This window comes from Crocodylus siamensis, chromosome 11 (genome assembly GCF_052110815.1).
Source record: "Crocodylus siamensis isolate JL-2025a chromosome 11, ASM5211081v1, whole genome shotgun sequence".
In the NCBI taxonomy this organism is placed as follows: Eukaryota; Metazoa; Chordata; order Crocodylia; family Crocodylidae; genus Crocodylus; species Crocodylus siamensis.
Genome location: NC_143405.1, coordinates 40927022 through 40943266, shown reverse-complemented (window position 1 = coordinate 40943266; position 16245 = coordinate 40927022). Strand labels below are relative to the sequence as shown.

The window sequence follows — 16245 nt, the reverse complement described above, 5'->3', positions numbered from 1 at the left end:
CAGTTCTGGGTACCGCACTTTAGGAGGGATGTGGACAACATGGAGAGGGTCCAGAGGAGGGCCACCCACATGATCGGGGGCAGCAGGGCAGGCCCTACGAGGAGAGGCTACAGGACCTGAACCTGTTCAGCCTTCACAAGAGAAAGCTGAGGGGGGATCTAGTGGCCTGTTACAAACTAGTCAGAGGGGACCAGCAGGTACTGGGGGAGTCCCTGTTCCCCCAAGCACTACTAAGAGTGACCAGGAATAACAGTCACAAGCTGGCAGAGGGTAAATTCAGACTAGACATCAGGAGGTGCTACTTCACTGTCAGGGCGGCTAGGATCTGGAACCAACTTCCAAGAGAAGCAGTGCTGGCTCCTACCTTGGGGGGTCTTTAAAACAAGGCTAGACAATCACCTTGCTGGGGTTGTTTGACCCCAGTACTCTTTTCTGCCGTGGCAGGGGGTCGGACTTGATGATCTGCTCAGGTCCCTTCCAACCCTACTAACTATGAAACTATGAAACCCCCAGGGTAGGAGCCCTGGGGGACCCCACTGCCCACATCCCTCCAGGTTGAAAATGACCTATCCACCACCACTCTCTGGGTGCAGCCCTCCAGCTAGTTGGCGACCCATTTGATTGTGTGGGTGTTGACACCACAGTCCCCCATTTTTTTAATGAGAATGGGGTGAGAGACAGTGTCGAAGGCCTTCCGAAAGTTCAGAAAGACTATGTCCATTGTTACCCCTGCATCTACGGATTTTGTGACCTGGTCTCACGGGCCTGTGCGTCTCACTGGAGCTGGGGACAAACTGTGGCTAAGCCATCACTGGGCCCTTTTTAAACTGTGCACGTGCACAGAAGGGCTTGCTGACAGGGCTGTACTGCTCTAGGGGCTTGGGGGTCCCTGCCCTACGGAAGAAGGGGACAGGTGAGTGCCCCCCCTTCCTCTAGCTCATGCGCTAGGTGGGCCTGGTTGCATTGCTCCCTGGGCGCTGGGCCAAGTAGGAGCTGGGGGTAGGGTGGGGGGGCCTGTCCCTCCCCGGCTCGGACTCAGCTGCCTCACAGCTGTCTGGGGTTGGGGTCCCTTCCTCCCTGCTGCGGGCCCCACCTACCTCTAGCTGTGCTGGAGGTCTGGGTTGGGGTCCCGCTGGGAGGTCCTGGGGGTCCCTGGGCTCAATGGACAAATTGCTAGAAATATTTTTATCTTGATAGCATACCTCCTAAGGGTATGTCCAGATAAGCATGAACTTGCAGTATGCAGCATTGCAGATCTGTCTGTGGTGCCACACATTGCGCATGCCACATATGCAGGCATTCCAGGTGCTGCTAATTTGCAGGGGTGGGGGAGGGATTTGACACTGGGAGATCCGAGTGTCAAAAACCCCTTGCCTAAAAATAATGAGGCGGTGCACATGGCGGCAGCACTGGGCTCCCTGTTGCAGGATCACTGTGGCTGCAGCCCCTAGAACGCCCCAGGATACAGGTAAGGTGTTTTCCTGCTGGCCTCAGCCTACCCCATGCGGGGCAACATGTGGCACACCAGAGCGTGTGTGCACAGGAGTTTCCTGGAGACAACTAGCAGCAGGACATATTGTGCCGCTGCTGTTTGTCCCTGGGGAAATGCATGTTTCCACTCAGGGGGACATGCCCTAAGACAGCAAGCTACCAAAAAGTCTCTGAGGAAAACAACAGCAATATAAATAACGAATTTAAGTGAATTTCTACCTCAGCACATCAAAATTGTAAAAAACATGAGAAATTTCTAATATAATAAAGGGTGTAGCCTGTCTGTCTGTCTGTCCGTAATACTGTTGGAGCACTCTGGTTACTGAAACAACCAATAAGAGTGCTCCAAGGGCATTATGGACAAAAGGCAGCAGCGGCATGGCGGAGTGCCACCATGATGGCAGGGACTGAGATGACGGAGCAGGGGGGCGAGACCAATGCTGCTGGCCTCACCCCAGCAGCCCTGCTTCTCAGAGGTGGCGGAGCAGGGCCAGAGCGGGGGGAGTGAGGCCAGCAGCACTGGAGGCAGCAGCGGCGTGGGGTGCTGGCAGAGGGGACAGAGGCAAGCTCCCCACCTCCGCCAGCTCCTGGGAGGTGGCAGTAGCTTGGGGTGGTGGGTGGCAGGACTCTGTCCCCCCAGTTATTCTTGATGGGCAGTTGGCTGTTACTTAACATATCGGTCCTTATTCTTCGCTGTTCAGTTTAGTAAGACATTGTCAGAAGAGAAATATTTATTGACCAGTGGCACCAAAATATTTCTATTTAGTCCTTTACAATAGATTAGTTCCTTGCTATCACAGACTCTTGGGAAATGCTGAACATCAGCTATTTTTCTTACAGTGTGAACTCTATTGATCAGATATCAGAACTATATGTACTTGAACTCAGTTTAAATCAGCAGGTTCAAAATGTGGATGTTGACATTTCAGGTCTGGATTATTTTTGTTTCCTAGAATGGTCAAGTACTGACAGATACTTTCACTCTTATATATTGTAAAAGTCTTGTAGTAACTACTAGAATGCTGCATTATTGCTATTGTAATCTTGGTTTTAATAAGTGCTTTTTCTCTTCCAGTTCAGAAATCCAAAGACATTACTTCATAGTCGTTTGTCAGACCTGATAAAGCACTTGCAAAATAAAGGAGACAAGCATTGTCAAGAGTTTTACAGAGCTTTACAGATCAATGCTGAACAGGTGTATAATGACTTGCCAAGCAGGAAAATCATAAGTAAGTTGGGATGATTTTGGCTTCTCTGAATCAATGCACTGCAAAATCTGATTTTGCAGGTACCCTGCTAGCTTTTTGTGAGGAAATAAATGCCCTTTTCGGGGTGGAAGGTCTCTTCTTGCAGACTGAGGTTTTTAGAGCCACCACATGTATTTGGGTGCACAGTTCTCACTACTCGTGGTTGGAATTGGATATCCAAATCTTTGACAGCTTTGAAACTTCAGTTTCTGTGCTTATAATGTAACTCATGCCCAAAATACACAATGTAGTTAAATAACTCAAAATCTGATTTGTTTTCTTTTTGAGAACTGCACCATTTTCTTCATCAATTTGCTTTAATGCGTATTTTCTCGCATTTATTTTTACTTGCAGTAAATAAGAGACATTGTTAATTAATATCAAGTTTGTTGCACAAGTTAACAAAATCAAGGCAGTTCTGAAATTTGGCTTTTCACTTTACTCCACACAAATATTAGATGATACCTATTTCATAGGCACTTGCAATGGCAAACTGCAGTGTTAATTACTTTGGTTCATAACCTTCTCAGAGAGGCAGTTACACACTGAAGTGTTTTTGTGGGGTCAAGGCCTTAGCTCCTTTCATTTTCAATAGTGTAAAGCAGCTTGCTTCTAAAAGGAAAAATATGCTGTCTGATTTGCCAGTCTAGAATAATAATACTCACTGTGTCCAGTGAATGGGAAAAAGGAGAGAATATGTTCCAAGAGAGATATGAAATATGTTCAGTACATTGAAACCATTTGCGTATCTTGAGGGCAGACTTTTGTAATTAGATTAATAGAGGTACAATGGGACTGAATATTAAAAAGCCACCACAAAGTACCTGACAGTATTGATGCTGCTCTGTTCATCTGCCATGTAGTTCTGAGTAGCACCGCAGCAGGGCTTTTGGTCAGATTCCTGATTTTGACATCATTAATTCTCTGTGGTCAGATCCCTGAGACTGACATCATTAAAGTCAAACATCAGAATAATAGGCAAAAAAATCAGACTCTGTTTTTAATGGAAATGTAATGAAAAATGTTCTAGAGTAGTGGTGCCCAACCTTCCGGCCATGCCAGTGTAGGATCGGTCTGTGAGCCACGTGCTGGCCTCACTGAGTGCCCACCCAAACTAGCGTGTAGGTTATGTTACCTGCAGGGTACCCTACAGGGCCAGAAATCTAGCAGCAGAGCAGCAGCAATTAATGCTGCCACCAATCCCCCACTGCCAAATTTCAGTCCCATGGTCTGGATGACACAGCTCTGCAGGCTGGATCTGGCCTGTGGGCTGGGGGTTGAACATCACTGTTGTAAAGGAAGAATGATATGGGTAAATTATTTTAAACTATCGCACCCTCAGTCTTCAGGTAGCATCTTATTATTCAATACACTATCCATGCGCACTGAAGTATGAGCCCATATCGATTTGAAAAGAGCCTCATCTCAGTAACCCCAGACTGCCATCTCTGTGGAAATACCCGAACTGCAGAGTTAGATGAAGCTCTAGGCACAGTTGGAGTGTTTGGATGTGAGCTTTGGCTTGGGCCCAGGCTTACTTCAGTCCCAATTCAGCACATCAGTAGTCATCTCTTTAGCTTTGAGTCAGTGCCTTTGATATGATATGCACCTTGTAGAAGCTGTCCCTGCTGGGTAGGCACTTGAATCAAATTTGAATCTCAAAAAAATCTATCACTTTAGCTGAAAGAGCATCAGAAAGAGTAACATGGAGTTACCTGTCCAGGCTGTGGTAATGACTTGGGGCCAAGTCCCTTTGACTTCAGTTAGGTGGTTTTTAAGTGTCTTAGGGCCTTTGTACATGCCACAAAATTGACCTTTAAAGCAGCTTAAATGCCCTTTTGCACCACTTTAATGGCATTACTGTTTGCACGCTCAGCAGTATATTCCATTTTAAATGATTTTGGAACGTAGCAAAATAAGACACTTCCACGGTGTTTAAGTTTGCTACTGGAGCACTGGAATCCAATGTGCTCAGGGCTTGGCAGGCTTCCAGAGCCCCGTGCACAGTCCCCGCTGCCTTCTCCCACCATCAGCACACCCAGCCACAGCAGCCCGTGCAGGCAGGCAGGCTCAACTGAAATAAAAAAAAAAGAGCATGAGGAGCCCGATGATTTATTTTTTCTCTTGGAGCCTGCCTGAGCTGCACAGGGGCCTGGTTCTTCCCTCCACGGCTGCAGGAGTACTGGTGCTTCCCTCCGGTGCTTTCCTCTGTGGCTGTGGTGCCACCTGCGACCACCCAGGCCAGGGACCAGTGGGCAGGTGCTACCTGGGGGGCGCCACTGCGACCTCCACCACAGAGGGAAGCACCAGGCCCCTGCACAGCACAGGGACCACTCAGCCTGCTGACAACTTGTTGCCTCCTCCCTCCCCCTGCTGTTGCCAGAGAGGCAGGTAAGGATTGGGCCTCCACCCTTGTGTACATGCCATGGGGGTTAAGTTCAGTTTAATTCTTCCTAAACTGAAATGGTGGAAACAGTACATTTTTAAAAATCCACTGTTTCAATTTAGGGAGAACTAAACCAAATTAAACCCCTGTGGCATATACAAGCACCCTTAAGTAGTTCTGAAAATGGGACCTAGCCTTTGTCTACATTGCCCAACTTCAGTCTGAGTAGAGAAACCTGAGCTATCTTTAAGGTTTAAGTTGGGATACCAATAAAGTATAGCCACAGCTGCGTAGAGTTTAGCAAATGCTATGGCACCAGCCTGAGTAGCTGAATAAACACTCAGGTCATCAGCCCAAACAGCTCCATGATGGCACAGCACAGCACAGTGACTATCAGTACTTGAGCTATTTCATTTAGTACTAGCTTACATCATTCTACACAAGCTACAGGTTAGAAGTTAGAACAGTGACAGAAGGATAGATGTGCCTTAAGGAACCTTGTGAAAGTTTACCCTGACATTTCTCAGACATAGATGTAGTGCGGTCAGGCTATCTGACATGAAATCTGAGCATAGCAGGTTGAGCTGTGAAAATTTTGAAGAATGTAAAACACAATGATGCTGATGCATCCAGGGAACTAAAGAGAACGCACTTTGCATGTCTAATGTTATGCAAAACAATCCCAAGACAGCTTTAGTTGGATGTGTGTGATCCAAAGGGACTCCTAGCAAGTCACAAAGTATTATATTTCTGTTCTGTTGCAGACTCTGCTCTGTCTTTGAAATGCTTAGTATGATTAAGATCTCTGGGTTAATTAATAACTATGCATTCATTTACTGCAGTTTCTTTGTTCTAACCCAATGAGGAAGTAATTTACTGTGAAAGCGGTGAGAGTGTTTATGTATACACTGCTGCTTAGCAGTTAGATCGGTGATTCTCAACTAGGGTGCCACAAGATCCTTTTGAGGGTGCTGTGGGGTATACTGTTAGGTTTACAACCAAGATTCACAAATAAATCCAGAGATTTCAAATAGAAATCCCTAGTTGTAGTCTTTTTGAGTTGTTTGCAACAGAAAAGCTGCTCTATTATTTTTCTGTAGTAAAAAAAGTGAAAACTAAGAGCTGGCATTTTTCTTGGGGGTTTCTTGAGTCTATCCAGGGGTGCCTCAAGATTATTCAGGGGTGATTTGAGTCTAAAAAGGTTGAGAACCAGTGGGTAAGATAGTTGAAGTGACTATTCATCATTTAGGATTAATTGATGAGTATTTGTGAAATACTACATAATTACAGTGCTCTTTTTTATTGTAACTGCAGTAAAAGCTGTGTTTCATAGATTTCATAGATTTCATAGACATTAGGGCTGGAAGGGACCTCGGGAGATCATCGAGTCCAGCCCCCTGCCCAAAGGGCAGGAAGTCAGCTGGGGTCATAGGATCCCAGCAAGATAAGCATCCAATTTACTCTTGAAGGTGTTCAATGTAGGTGCTTGAACCACCTCCGCTGGCAGACTGTTCCAGACCTTGGGGGCTCGGACAGTAAAGAAATTCTTCCTTATGTCCAGCCTGAAACGGTCTTGCAGGAGTTTGTGACCGTTCGACCTCGTCATCCCTTGGGGCGCTCTGGTGAACAGACGTTCCCCCAGATCCTGGTGGTCACCCCTGATAAACTTATAGGTGACCATCAGATCACCCCTGAGCCTACGCTTTTCCAGGCTAAAGAGTTCCATGGCTCTCAGCCTGTCATCGTAAGATCTGTTTTCCTGACCTCTGATCATGCGCGTGGCTCTCCTCTGGACTCTCTCAAGCTTCTCCACATCCTTTTTGAATTGCGGCGCCGAAAACTGGATGCAGTACTCCAGCTGCAGCCTCACCAAGACCAAGTACAAGGGGAGAATGATGTCCCGGGATTTGCTCGAGAAGCATCTATGGATGCACGCCAGCGTTTTGATCGCTTTACTAGCCGCAGCATCGCATTGGAGGCTCATGTTCATCTTGTGGTCAATGATGACCACCAAGTCTCTTTCTTCTGTAGTGCTAACCAACGTAGCACTGCCGAGCCTATAAGGATGCTGCAGGTTTTTCCTCCCAAGGTGGAGAACCTTGCATTTTTCGGTGTTAAACACCATGAGGTTCTTGTCTGCCCATTTGCTGAGCTTGTCCAGGTCAGCCTGGACCACCCGCCTATCTTATGACGTGGATGCTTTTCCCCAAAGTTTGGTGTCATCGGCGAACTTCGCCAGTCCGCTTCTGACTCCAATGTCCACATCATTAATGAAGATGTTGAACAGGATGGGTCCCAGGACAGAGCCTTGAAGGACCCCACTGGTCACAGGGCACCACGATGAGTGACTGCCATCGATTAGAACCCTCTGGGTCCGACCACGGAGCCAGTTTGCCAGCCAGCGGATCGTGGTGGAGCCAAAGCCACAACCGGCCAGTTTGGCCAAGAGGTGATCGTGGGATACCAGATCAAAGGCTTTTTTGAAGTCAAGATATATGACATCAATCTCTCCTCCCAGCATTCAAGTAAATGGGACACCCTATTAACTGGAATTTCCAGCTGCATGGCTGGACGTAGGGATAGTGGTGGGGGAAGCTCGCTGCTGCTGCTCCACATGCCCCACCCCACCCCTGCATCCAGCTGAAAACCCCTTCCCCCCCGCCCCACATCTGGCCATACCTGGCCCCCTGATCTCAAGTAACTGGAATTTTTATATAACTGGCACCCCTTACCCCACTCATGCCAGAAAACACAGCTTTTACTGTAATAGGCCAGAAAAGGTTATATTCTTTAAAACAAGCTCCTTTTTAAATTAAAGCAGCTAAAATAAGCATATTCTTTTTATGCCTCATTGAAGTAAATGTAAGTTATTTAAATACAATATACCTGATACTTCATGCCTTTAAACACACATGTAACTTTATTCTGAAATAATTGTCCTATAAAAAGTAGCACATGCTGAGGGTTTGCAGATTTGAGTTCTGGCTTTGCAAATATGAAGAAAGAAATGGAATTCCCAACATGAGAATTTTTCTTTAAATTCAGATGGACCGGAAATCAAATAAGGTTATGAACACCCAGAAAGAGTGTAATGGCAGCACTGACAGAAGCAGTAGGGTAACAAGGCAGAACTGCAACCTGCAGTGCATTCACAGGTTTGCGTGTGGTCAAATATTTTCTCAAAATTAAGCTTTTAAAGAAGAACTGGTTTAAATTTCAGAGGTATTTTATGAGAGGCAAGGCATTTTGTGGGTTTTGTCCCTTATTAAACCAAGTGCATGGTTGTGTAGATTTAGACAACCTCCAAAGCATTCTTGCAGTTTTTAAAGATAAATTCTTCCTGTCCCACTAAATTAATTTAAAGCTAAATATTTGGTTGTGTCTCAGAATTCCCACTAGAGGGTGCTAAGATACATGACATATAATTGTCTTTGAGTCTGAGAATGGGAACAATATCACAGAATGCTACATTTGCATTCTTCTTAGTGCTGACCAGAGTAGAAGACTATAAAGCCAGGTCCTCCTCAGAGAGGGATTTTTGGATTCGAAATACATTAGGGTTCTTTTTGTGGAGTGCTCCTTGTGTCTTTTCTGGGGCAGGAGGGGAGGGAACATGCAGGGAGTGCTACATGTGCAGCTGGCAGGCAGGCCATCCATCAAAACCAGCAGGCTACCAGCCTCTCCAGTTATTAAGGGATTGACAAAGGGTTTCCAGTGCTCTCCTCCTCAGCCCCTCTCCTGTTCCCTAGCAAAATGGTTCAGTTCAATCAGTGCTGTATAGGGTTCCATATTTCAGTCGGTGCTTCTGTCATTCCAGGCAAAAGACACCTCACTGTGGAAGACAATCGTCCTCAAGCTAGGATCAATGAAGACAGAACTAACAGGATCCCCTATGGGGGGCTCAGTTTGGAAGAGAGTGCTCACTCATCTTCCCAGAGAATAGGGTAATGTGGCCCAGAATTAGCAGTGCATGAGAAAGGAAAATCAATAAAATAAAAGTTTCAACTTCTCTCATATAAAGTCCTGCCATGTAGCCAAATGTGGAACTCACAAAAAAGTGAAAGAAAAAATTATTTTGATTAAAAAGCTACTTTCAGGGATAATAAAATATTTTTAGTAAAGCAGTTTCCCCTGTAGAGCAAATATTCATTGGGCCTGGTGCCTTTGCAGTAAGGAACCTGCTGGGTCTGGGCATTCACTGGGGTCTAGGTTTGCCTTGAAGGAGTATCCCCTTCCTAAGGCAGCTATATTGCCTTCTGCCCAGGTACAGAGTTGCAGACTCTGCAACTACTTGTGCTCTGGGTAATGACATATTGACAGCTGAGAAGGTAGCCACATGTCCAATGTAGAAATAGAGGCCTGGCCAGTTCTAGTGAAACTGGGTACCTAGCCAGGTGACTGGCTTCCTGATGTCTTTGTCTCCTGTCCCATCCTTTCCTGACTGCTGGGTCCGCCCATCCTGAAAGTGAAATTTGGAAAGGTTAACACTGGATTTCCCATGTTAGTTGTTAGATTCTGAGACACATATGTTAAATAGAGATTCTCCGACTGGTGACAGAAAGTGGCTTTCACACTGTGGCAAACTGAGAAGTTCTGTAAATTAAGCACATGGCTTTTCCTTTTCGGATCAAGGACAACAAGAAGTCCTTTTCTAAATACATAGGGGGCAAAAAGAAGGTTCTGGGTAATGTGGGGCCCCTGCAGGACAAGCTAGGAAATTTGGTCATCACACCAGACAACAAAGCCAACATATTTAACTATTTCTTTGCCTCCATTTTCTTGAGCATGGACCGGAACAGTCACCCCCGCTCTGGGCCCCCCTTAAACCCCAGGGGAGGAGCACCTAAACCAAGGGTTAGTAAGGAACTAGTCAGGGAACTTTTGGAAGGACTGCATGTATTCAAATCAGCTGGTCTGGACTATCTCCACCCCCCAAGTACTGAGGGAATTGGCTAAGGTCATTGCGGGACCCCTGGCACGGCTTTACGAGCTCTTGTGGTGCTGTGGTGTGGGGCCAGAGGACTAGAAGAGGGCCAGTGTGGTTCCCATCTTCAAAAAGGGGAGGAAGGAGGACCCAGGAAACTATAGGTCAGTTAGCCTTACCTCAGTCCTGGGCAAGGTTTTTGAGAGAATTATCCTGGCACATGTCCACGATGGGCCAGCAGGGGAGATCATGCTTAGGGGCAACCAACATGGGTTCATTAGCGGCAGGTCCTGTCAGACCAACCTGGTGGCCTTCTACAACCAGATCACCAAATCCTTAGATGCAGGGGTAGCAGTGGACATAGTCTTCCTGGACTTTCAGAAGGCCTTTGACGCCGTCCCTTACCCTGTTCTCATTAAGAAACTGGGGGACTGTGGCATTGACACCTACAAAGTCAAATGGGTCGCCAACTGGCTGGAGGGCCGCACCCAGAGAGTGGTAGTGGATGGGTCATTTTCGAGCTGGAGGGATGTGGGCAGTGGGGTCCCCCAGGGCTTGGTCCTTGGGCCCGCACTGTTCAAAATCTTCTTCAGTGACTTGGACGAGGGGGTAAAAAGCACCCTGTTCAAATTTGCTGATGACACTAAGATGCGGGGGGATGTGGGCATGCTAGAAGGGAGGAATAGGCTGCAGTCGGACCTAGGCAGGTTACAGGGGTGGGCGGATGAGAATAGGATGGGTTTCAACACTGACAAGTGCAAGGTGGGGAGGAAGAACCAGCACCATACCTACGGGCTAGGGAACTCCCTTCTTGTTAGTTCAGAGGCAGAAAAGGTTCTTGGAGTCGTCATTGATGCCAAAATGAACATGGGCTGGCAGTGTGGGGAGGCAGTCAGGAAGGCCAACCGCACCTTGGCATGCATCCACAGATGCATCTAAAGCAGATCCAAGGAGGTGATCCTCCCCCTCTATGCGACACTGGTCAGGCCACAGCTGGAGTACTGCATCCAGTTCTGGGCACCACACTTCAAGAGGGATGTGGACAACATGGAGAGGGTCCAGAGGAGGGCCACTCACATGATCAGGGGGAGCAGGGCAGGCTCTACGAGGAGAGGAGACGGGACCTGAACCTGTTCAGCCTCCACAAGAGAAGGCTGAGGGGGGATCTAGTGGCCTGTTACAAACTAGTCAGAGGGGACCAGCAGGCACTGGGGGAGTCCCTGTTCTCCCGAGCACCGCCAGGAGTGACCAGGAATAACGGTCACAAGCTGGCAGAGGGCAGCTTTAGGTTAGATATCAGGAGGCGCTACTTCACGGTCAGGGCGGCTAGGGTCTGGAACCAACTTCCAAGAGAAGTGATGCAGGCTCCTACCCTGGGGGTCTTTAAGAGGAGGCTAGGTGTACACCTTGCTGGGGTCGTTTAACCCCAGTACTCTTTCCTGCCATGGCAGGGGGTTGGACTCAATGATCTGCTCAGGTCCCTTCCGACCCTAGAAACTATGAAACTATGAATTATTGGTAGGGACCTACTAAATTCACAATTTCCCAGATTTCATGTATTCCAAGAAATCTGACATTGCTCATGAAATCTCTGGAATAAAAAGCAAACTTAAGTAAAATAAAATGCTGGCTTCCCAGAGGGGTAACTGGGGCTGCTACTCCCACCCTTTGCTGTTGATTGGCTTTGAGGGCTGCCTGTCATGTTGGCCTCACCCCCTCCATCATTTGGCAACAAGGGGCAGGGCTGCAGGATGGACATCCCTCATAGCCAATCAGTGATGAGGGGTGGGGCCACTGCCCCCAGCCAATCAGAGGTATGGGAGGGGTGATGCACTCCCCCAATGAAATGGCTGCCAGGCCCCGCGTTCTGCCTACAAAATAGGAGGGCAGCTCCCTCAAATTTGGTAGGTCCCTAATTATTGGGCATGGGGTAGAGAGGAAATCCAGCCCGCAAGCTTTTTTTTTACAGAAAATACTGATCTATGGACAAATCACCTGCACCAAATTTTAACATAGCACTCAATGACTTCAGTGATAGTTGCATCTGTCTGTATGTGACAGCACAGTTTGGTGTCTGATGTTATAGAGCATAGTGTGTTACCTGGGAGATGGGTTTTTTTGTGTTTGACACACAAGCAGAACTCAATGCTTCGACTGTAGGGCAAGAAGCAGGATAGGAGTTAGTCCTTGTTCAAACACTAAAAGGTTTCATAGTTCCCAAAAGCTTTTGTGATTTAAAGTTTGTCCCAGTATGAAAGCCTTTGTAATGTAGGGCCATTCTTTCTCGAATAGAGCACATCTATGGGCATCAACAGATCTACTCATATTGAACAGAAGAGAGTACAGAACAGTCTGGCTGGGTTATTTTTTTGCCCTCTATCCAGCAAGGCATTTTCCATGTGTAAATTTAAACGTGTATTGTTTTGACAATTAGCCCTAAAGTCCTAATAGATGCTTAAATCTATGCACATGATTGAGATCGTAGCTGGATGAACAGTGTATAGTCACAAATCTTTTTGGCTGTGTTCAAATGATAATTGTGAAGTATGTCTTTAATACTCTCCCTAATTGAACTGCGGCAGTGACACACCTTTGAGGGAGAAAGGGGGCAGGAATTTTTCATGTGAAACTGAGTATTTCTCTGAGAAGTGGTATTACATGCTTTTCTCTTGATTTTGCATGATTGATACACAAGTGTGTTGGCTTGAGTTTCCTACTAACTCTTGGTGTGTTACTTTTATTCCTAGAAACCACAGATTCCACAGGGATAGACACTGACAAGGAGCAATATATTCTAAATGACAGGGGTAAATAAAATACATACACTACCATTGGATGGAATGACACTTTCAGATGTAGTCTGTTTTATAAGTTAATTTATGTTCTCTCATATCCTTATTGTAATTATAAGTGGTTTATTGGGGGTGATCTTATTCTGCCAATCAGACTAGTGCCATAGCATTCACAATGGTAGAGTTTAGGCAATATTTATTTCAAAATTTTTTTGATTGCATTATTTTTTTAACTAGTCTTCAATTTCCTGCGTGCTCCTCTTCCCCCTCCCCCTCACTTTCTATGCTTTTACAAATGTTGCTTGGATTCTTGGCAGACCCTCACTGAGTTCCTGGCAGTAAATAAGTAATTGAGAACTTTAACATTGTTTATTGAGGGCTATTCAAATCCTTACATTTGCCTCACTTGGGACATATCTGCCCTTCAAATTCATCACACCAGGCTGCAGCACTGCTCCATATGCCTGTTTCCTGACCAGCAAGTAATGTAGCCATGTTAGTACAGTGCTGTAATAGGTGAATTAGTACTGCTGAATGGCAGAGCCACTTATCCTGCTTGCAGCAACATGCCAAGGCAGCTGCACAGGTTTTAATTCTGGAGGTCATATATTCAGAACAGCACGACATGCATCCGTGCACTGCTGTTTGGCCTGGTGGATGCTCAGTGGATTCAGGCCCTCCATGCCCATACTTGAAAAAGGCATGATTTTTAATTAATTTGGTGAAAATGGTAGTGTTGGGAGAAGGGGAAAATATTCACAAATTTGTGAACGGTTTTAGCTGAAAAAAGTGGGAAAAATTCAGAAAAGTTCAAATGAAGTCTTTAACTTTTTCTTTTTGAAATTACATTTCATTTAGAAATGTAACTAGGTTAACTATGTTTTAAAAAGCTTAAAATTTAGGGTTGGATCAAGGCTATGCAGAATCATCAGCCCAGCTCAGCACCCAAATGGCTCCCCTGCTGGATAATCTCCCTGCTCCTGTGCTCTGAATCTGAACAATTTAACCAATGGCTGGTGTTTGTTCTGCATTTTTGGCTGAATTATTTTCACCAGGTTTAATCACACGGTCCTCACATAGAATAAAATCTTTAAAAAGTCATGGTAACTGAAGTCAGAATAAGCTTTTTGACTAGAGCACAGCAGGACAGGACCTGTAATGAGCAGTATGCTTTGTTGGGGAGCAAGGATAAGAGTATGACAAAGAGTACAAAGTATAGAAACGAAAACAAAATGTTGTGGAAAATACTACTTATTTGGGGCATAATTGTTCTCATTGAATAGCGCCTTACCTACAGGTAGCTCATGAACATCAATGGAACTACTTGTAGAGTTAAGTGTTACTGACTGCATGGGAAGGTATCACATTCTGGTTCTCACTTTTTTGCTTTTATACATCTTTCAGGATGTTGTTGCAGAGTAGACCTTTTATGAGTATAAAACACTCTAGAGAAACCTCACTTACAGCTTAATAAGAACTTAAAATGAGGGACCTAATTAGAAGATGAGAAGCTCTAACAGCAGTGATGTCAGAGTAAATGAAATACAAATTAATTATAATAGAGTATAGTAATGGTATTTTATAGTACATTAGGTACAGAATATGCATAATTATGATTGTGCTAACTTCATTTGAATAATCTTAGCCATGCATGGTAATAACAATGATTCATTAATTCTGATGAGTTAAGCTTTCAATCCTCTGTTCTGTTTTAATACAGTCTCTTCTCCTTTGTCTTCACTAGGTCCCATGTTCTTCCTTGCCTGTTTTAGTGTTGCTGCAGGATTCGCATTATTCATGTATTGCTGTAACTCAGGTAATCTGCTCTGAAGCTGTTTGGGATGGGTGTTTTTATTTTCAGTCACCAAATGCATTTTGGAGAGCTCTCTGTGTAACATGAACAAAGGCTGCTTATATAACAGAGTTAGTCTAAGGGGTCGTCATTCTTTAATGAGGTTGGGATACAGCCTGGACTTCGAGAATGCTAGGTTATAAGTAAAAAAGAGCTCATGGATTGCTTACGGAAGATCCCAGAAATAGGGGCACTTTTTATTTTATCTAAACCATAGTCATGTGAATTTCTCTCAGTGAGGAGAAGGTCAATGCCAGAACAGATCCAAAATCTTCTGGCTCCAAAGTGGAACATTTTTTTAAATGCTTTAAGGTGCTAATAGCAGTCTATCTGGTGCTGGTACTTTCAGTGACTGATCATGAGAAGCAAAGATATTCTTCTCATTTCTGATTCTAAAATATTCACTATTAAGTGGCTCCTGTGCTTAATTGTGGAAGAGGTTCCATTGTAGGAAGGAGGTGGTGCATGTTTAGTGGGTGTAAGAGCCTTTTGCATGAAAGACACTCTTTGTGGATAACTGTACATCTTGAATGATAATATTTGAGCTGGAGCATTAGAAACAACCAAATGTAAAATGCCAAGCACAGCACTCCTTGTGTGCTTTTGGCTATAGGAGCTGGTGTACCTTTACCACGCACTCCTCTGATGGGTTTCTAGGCTCAGGCCAGCCATAAATGATTGAGGTGGTAGTATGTGAAACAACCTTTATTTCAACTTATTCTTAATAGTCTGTGAAAATTGTCTTCTCAAAATAACCATTAAAACAGTGTTACTCAGAAATAAACTACAGGCTGGTCAGATCTGTACAGTTGGTGTAGGATGCAAAAATAGCTAGGTGCTATGAGAATGTAGGCCTGGGTCCTGCACTCCCTTCACACACAGATGTAACCCATTTCCATCACAGGGAATTATGCATGAGGAATACAGGTAAGATCTTCTGGGGGCTGATCCTCAAGCTGCTTCTTACATGGGTAGTGCAATGGTAATCAATGGACTACTTGAATGATTAATGGATGTCCTCTGCCTCAGACCTTCCAGCATCTGATCGATACCTATACCTCAATTATATAGAGAAGAGCCTTTTTTAATTTAGTGGTCTGCAAGCATTTGCACATAAAAGTAGGTTTTTGAGGTATTCTCCCTGTCCCCATGTACCTTTTCTTGATTCATGAATAAACATTAGGAACACACCTGGGAAAAGAAGAGACTTTTTTAGTTTGGTGACAAAGTAAAGACTCAGGAAAGACATTTTGTTCAGGTAAAACAAAGGTTGATTTTTTGACTTTACTGAAAAACCAAAAAGAAAAAAAGGAGAAAAAAAGGTTTCATTTTTAGGTTAACCCAAAACATTTAACTTAATTTAAAATTAAATCTTTTGAATGCGTATGAACCTTTTACCCTTCTTCTTTTAATTTGGGTAAGCTTCTAAGGAAATAATGCCATTTTCCAAATAAAAACTTTCATTCTGATCATGTCAAAACAGAGCATTTTGGCATTTTTGAAATAAAAATATCATTTAAAAATTACCAACAACATTTTCCATTCTTTCCCCC

The 16245-nt window shown here is 44.9% G+C and overlaps 1 protein-coding gene across 5 annotated transcripts in view; it reads left to right on the top strand.

Moving 5' to 3' along the window:
- Window positions 1-16245, top strand: part of CARD19 (caspase recruitment domain family member 19) — an 82031-nt gene that overhangs the window by 57522 nt on the left and 8264 nt on the right. For 4 of the 5 annotated variants that reach the window (XM_090022109.1, XM_090022111.1, XM_090022112.1 and 1 more), the window contains 3 exons: window positions 2567-2720; window positions 12796-12855; window positions 14585-14656. In XM_090022109.1, the coding sequence (XP_089878235.1) occupies window positions 2567-2720; window positions 12796-12855; window positions 14585-14656 (286 nt within the window). The remainder of the gene's footprint in view (window positions 1-2566; window positions 2721-12795; window positions 12856-14584; window positions 14657-16245) is intronic. The other variant, XM_090022108.1, reaches the window with a different exon arrangement.